Source organism: Lolium rigidum, chromosome 7 (genome assembly GCF_022539505.1).
Source record: "Lolium rigidum isolate FL_2022 chromosome 7, APGP_CSIRO_Lrig_0.1, whole genome shotgun sequence".
NCBI lineage: Eukaryota > Viridiplantae > Streptophyta > Magnoliopsida > Poales > Poaceae > Lolium > Lolium rigidum.
Window position 1 is genome coordinate 193,385,020 of NC_061514.1, and position 4,846 is coordinate 193,389,865.

The 4,846-nt window shown below is 45.5% G+C and overlaps 1 protein-coding gene across 1 annotated transcript; it reads right to left on the minus strand.

Annotated features, from left to right (window-relative positions):
* Positions 1–1,259: 1,259 nt before the first annotated feature.
* LOC124676588 lies at positions 1,260–2,800 on the minus strand. Its single transcript, XM_047212628.1, has 3 exons — positions 1,852–2,800; positions 1,670–1,716; positions 1,260–1,578 (listed from the first exon to the last, which is right to left on the minus strand). Exons 1-3 carry the CDS (start codon positions 2,668–2,670, stop codon positions 1,467–1,469), a joined length of 978 nt encoding a protein of 325 aa, XP_047068584.1. The 5' UTR covers positions 2,671–2,800; the 3' UTR covers positions 1,260–1,466.
* Positions 2,801–4,846: the final 2,046 nt, after the last annotated feature.

A 4,846-nucleotide genomic window follows, 5' to 3' on the forward strand; every position in this document is an offset into this window, starting at 1 on the left:
ACAAGCTGCAGCTTAAAAACAAAAGACGATCGGTTAGATTTTTTTTTTTACTTCAGATTTTGAAAAATCATTTCAAGAGAAAGAAAGCACATAAGACTGGTGTAGAAAGTCCCCGCCGAAGGACACGAAGCGAGAAGGGTTCATATAATGAAGAAATCAAATCAAGCGATGGTGGGTCTTATAATCCCCTGTTAGATAGTACCCCTTGTCCTTCGAAAAGTGAGCAGGAGCTTCACATGGATCAGCCTTCTAACCATGACATGGGTCACTCTGAGCCTCACATGGATCAGCCTTCTAATCATGACATGGGTCACTCTGAGCAAGTCCTAGTGACAAATGAAACTTGTATAGTTAAGGAATAATTGGCCACCCTTACAGCTGCACTTCAACAAAGAGATAGCGAGCTAGCAGCCTACAAAATTAGATGAGTGATAACCTGAACAAGAGCAATGAAGGGCATGGTGGTGCAAGTATTATAGCAGCCAACCAGGATAGCCTTGACGCGATTCAAAGAATGATCGTTGGGGGTGTAAATGGTACGGATAATTTCCGCTCTGAATCCGCATCCGTATCCGTTTTAGAGGATATGGTATGCATTTTCAGAAATCTACCTTATATGGATGCGGATAGCGGTCAAGCGAATATCTGGCGGATACGGTAGAGGATATGGTATTGATAGTATCCGATAGATATGGATTATCCGCCATTTTGCGGATTACCCGAGTTCCTCAATGATGATAATCCAAAAAAATTAGCCCAACCTAAATATTTACAATATAGTTAGTTCATCGTCTAAAATATGTTTGCTATTAGCACGCAATTTGCTTTGTTGTACGAACACGTGTGTACATTTACCTATAGCCTATAATTACAAACATATTTTACATAAAAAGCGTACTTCTATTTTGTATGTATATTTTCTTAAGGGTGTGCCTATGTCTCAGTCGACTGAGATTTTTTTAAGTCTCAGTCACCTCAGAAAAGTGTAACTGCAGTTTAAAAAAATGTGCAACTCGGATCAGTTACACGTTTCTAGTAGAAAAGTGCAGTTCCACTTTTTTAACAGAAAAGTGCAACTCAAGTTCATTTTTGCGGGTGACTGAGACTTAAAAAATTCACTGAGACATAGCAAAACCGTTTTCTTAATAATCCGCTTCCGATTCGAGTTCGATTCGAACCATATTCGTAATCCGATATAATCCGCATCCGAATTCGTATCCGACCATTATATGCTTCGATCCGAACCCGTCACAAAGATATGGTAAAAAATATGGTAATAGAAATATCCGATCCGATCCGATCGTTTACGGGTTAGGACAACTGATGCGAAAATGGACCAAATCAAGAGTAGATTAATTTGTTTGCACTTCCAGCCTCCAGCTACCAATCCAAGCTCCCGTAGTAGCCTCCAAATGTTTGTTTGCACTTGCAGGACCGAGAGCTTGGAGGTGCTATGAATCAGGCCATCACATATGTGGTAGCCGCGGTGGACGCAGGCGGCGACGATGCAGCGCCGAGGCTGATCTCTCCAGAAGCACAAACATGCCGAGGAGTGCCGTCGACAAGCCGAACGTCAACCTGAGATTCAGGAAACACTCTTTGCATAAGTTCGGAATCGATCTTCAGAAGAATTGCAACCGAAAGACGGAAGAGCCTCCTGTTTGCGTACCTGACCGTAGAACATCTTTTTCTCCTTAGGATCATGGAGAAGAGCCACTGTAGAATTTGAAATGGAATTGCTTAGAATCTGTAGTCTGTACAAAGACACACTCCACATTTTTACCACTATCGGAGCAGTCGTTTTTCCATGGAATGTTCTGTGAGTACAAGTAAAATATTTGCAAACTGTACCTTGCAAATGGCGGGCACGGAGATGCGTGGTTTATGCACCGTCGCGACGCATCCCGGCCTCTCGACGGCCACCGCGTCCCGGCACAGCCTCCGCGCCATCTCCCTCCCTAGCACCACACGCGCTGGCTCAGCCCGCATCGACGCCATCTCCCTAAGCGTCGCCGCCCGGTCCGCCTCCAGTGCGTCCACCCTCGCGTACAGGTCCACCGCGCCATGGACGACGACGATACGCTGCTCTTCCGCCACCGCCATCACGGCCTTCGTCGCGGTCGCGCACCCCAAGTCTGCCGTGTACTCCAACTCCTTCGCCGCAGGAGGAGGCGGCGGCGACTTCTGGACAAACACGCCCTTTATTACATCCATGCCAGCATCCTCCTGCTGCAGGCGCCCGTCCTCGTCGTCGGGTTCGATGGCGTGGGCGCGGAGGAGGGAGAGGTAGCCACCTGCGATGGCCGAGAGCGACGCGAGCTCGTCCTGGAGCTGGCGGCCACGCTCGTCGCGTCCCTCCGCGAGGCGGCGGAACTGGCGCGCCTCCAGGAGCGCGGACGCCTTCTCACGCTGCAGCCGCTCGATCATCAGCATGGTCTCGCTCGCCACCGTCTCCGCCGCGCCCCGCTCCGCGTCCAGCTCCGCGCGTAGCGCCGTCTCCTCCACCTCCGCCGCGTCTTTCTCCCCGCGAAGTCCCTCCACCGCCTCCTCCAGCTTCTCCACCCTCCGCCCCAGCTCCCGCTCGTCCTCCTTTCGCTGGCTCACCGGCGTGCGGCGCCTCACCGAGCGGCGCCACGCGGACGACGTGGACGTCGAACAGGTGGCTGCCATGAGATCCGTCTGAGCGTATGTGGCCGCCGCCGGCCGTCGCGATGGTGCCAGTAGGGGCGGGATGGAACGAGAGGCGGGACGGAGGTTTGGAGGCAGCTTGGCGTACGTGGATTTCAAGTGACAAGTGTGCCGGCACGTAGCAGCACTGAGATTGCACAAGCAGACATGCAATTTGGCCGTTGGTTTTATGCGCACGGCCAGATGGGATTAAAACGTGTCGCTGTCTCGCATCAATGAGCCTGTATTTCGACTCGTCTATCTTTGTCCATTTCTGGCAATACGTCAAAAATGACACCATCGTTATTTTAGGAGTATCTTTCTTTCGCGAACTACCACAATTTTCATCTCGCGTTCGTACGTTCCCTGTTTTAAAAAATGAAAAATAAAGAAATACCTTTTTTTTTCTTGGATCCACTTGATTTTTAGAATGGATAAAATAATGAGTTATTTTGGTGCTAATAGCGCTATGTCATATCTGGAGAGTCCATGTTAAAGTTTTAGTAATTTTACTTGATATGGCTCTATTTATAAAATAGCACAATATTAGCGCTGAAACTTCATCGGTTTAGCACGCTATTTTTCCAGTTTATTGGCCCAAGGATCCGAGATTTCCTCCTTAGAAAAAAAATTCATATCTATTGGCAACTAGAATATTATTAAGTGTTCCAAAAAATGTAAATTTTTATCTGAACTTGATATTTGAGATCACATGCATAATCTAGAAACTTGTGATTTCTTATACCATTATGTGCCTCTATATAACATTGTTTGTCAGCCACAGTAGCTAAAAGCAATTGGTCGCTGAATAGCTCAATTGTGTTTCTATTCCATTCACATGGACTATCTTTGCATGCCATACTTTGTAATTCTTGTTTGTTCAAACTATTCCCCCGATAGAAAACAAAGAAACCTATCTATAGTGCATTGCTAAGAACTGAAACAAAGTATAAAAAAAAGTTCAGTGCATACACTTCATGACAAGATAATAGAACCAATTTAAAATTTTCATGCCATGCATGTTCATTTCTCCTCAGAACTATTTTTTAGGTTCTATAGGAAATATATTTGACCGGTGCAGAACGTATCTTCCCTCAACTGGCTGCAGTTTCTTCCTGTATTGAAGTGGCACACCACGTCCTAAGACATGAGAGCATGTTGCATACTAACAGCTAACAGTCCAGAAATGTTTATAATCTACACCCAGCTCAGTCAATTGGGTGATAAGCAGTTAAACTTCAGTGTTGATTGAAAGGAAAACGACGAGGGGCATTTGTTATCTGTATGTGTAATACTGAGATTCTCATCCTGTAAAATCAAGAGGTATTTCTTTCTTTTACATAGTTCGAAATATTTCTTAGAGTCTAACAAAACTCTGAGCATGTTCACGCCATGCAATGCTATTGTTTAGAGATGGATGAAGGATTTTTAACACATACCTTTTTTTTTTTGAAACGGAGGCAAAAGCTTTGCCCCATCTATTAATTAAGAAGAGAGTGCTCAGTTTTTAGGAGAAAACCGAGCGAAAACCTACAACATGGCCAAGAGCACACATACAAGAGAACACCACCAAAAGAACCTCTAAACCAACTAGAACCGGCAATCCAAAAGCACACCATTGCAAAGGAGACTGTAACGGCCTCGGGTAGTACCCGTAATAGATTTTTGTTTGTGCTTTTCTTTTGTGCATCATCATGGCATATGCATCGTATCATACATGTTTTCAACAAATACGATATATTTCATAAACCCTAAAATATTTTGGTTTTCCCTCTCATATGGTTTTTATATTAAACCACCCCTTTATCTTTTCTTTTCCACAAACCCTAACCCCAAAACTATCAAGTAAAATAAAGTTATTTTTAATGTTTAAAATTAAAAATAAATGTTGGTGCTGTTCCGGTTTGTTTTCAAATGGTTTTCAAAATCAGGTTTAAAACAAAGAGAGAAAAAGCAAAAAAAAAAAAAACCCTTTAAAAACCCCCTTTCTAAACCCTGGGCTCTCTCCCCCCCCTCTGGCCCATCTCTTTCTCCCCTTGGCCGAAGCTCATCTCCTCCAGCCCGAGCAGCCAACCAGCACCGGAGGCCCAGCCCACCTTCTCTTCCTCCTTTCCGGCCCGTATCGGTTCGGTGGGAGACCGAGTCTCCCTTCCTCGACGCTTTCCATCTGCACGCAACT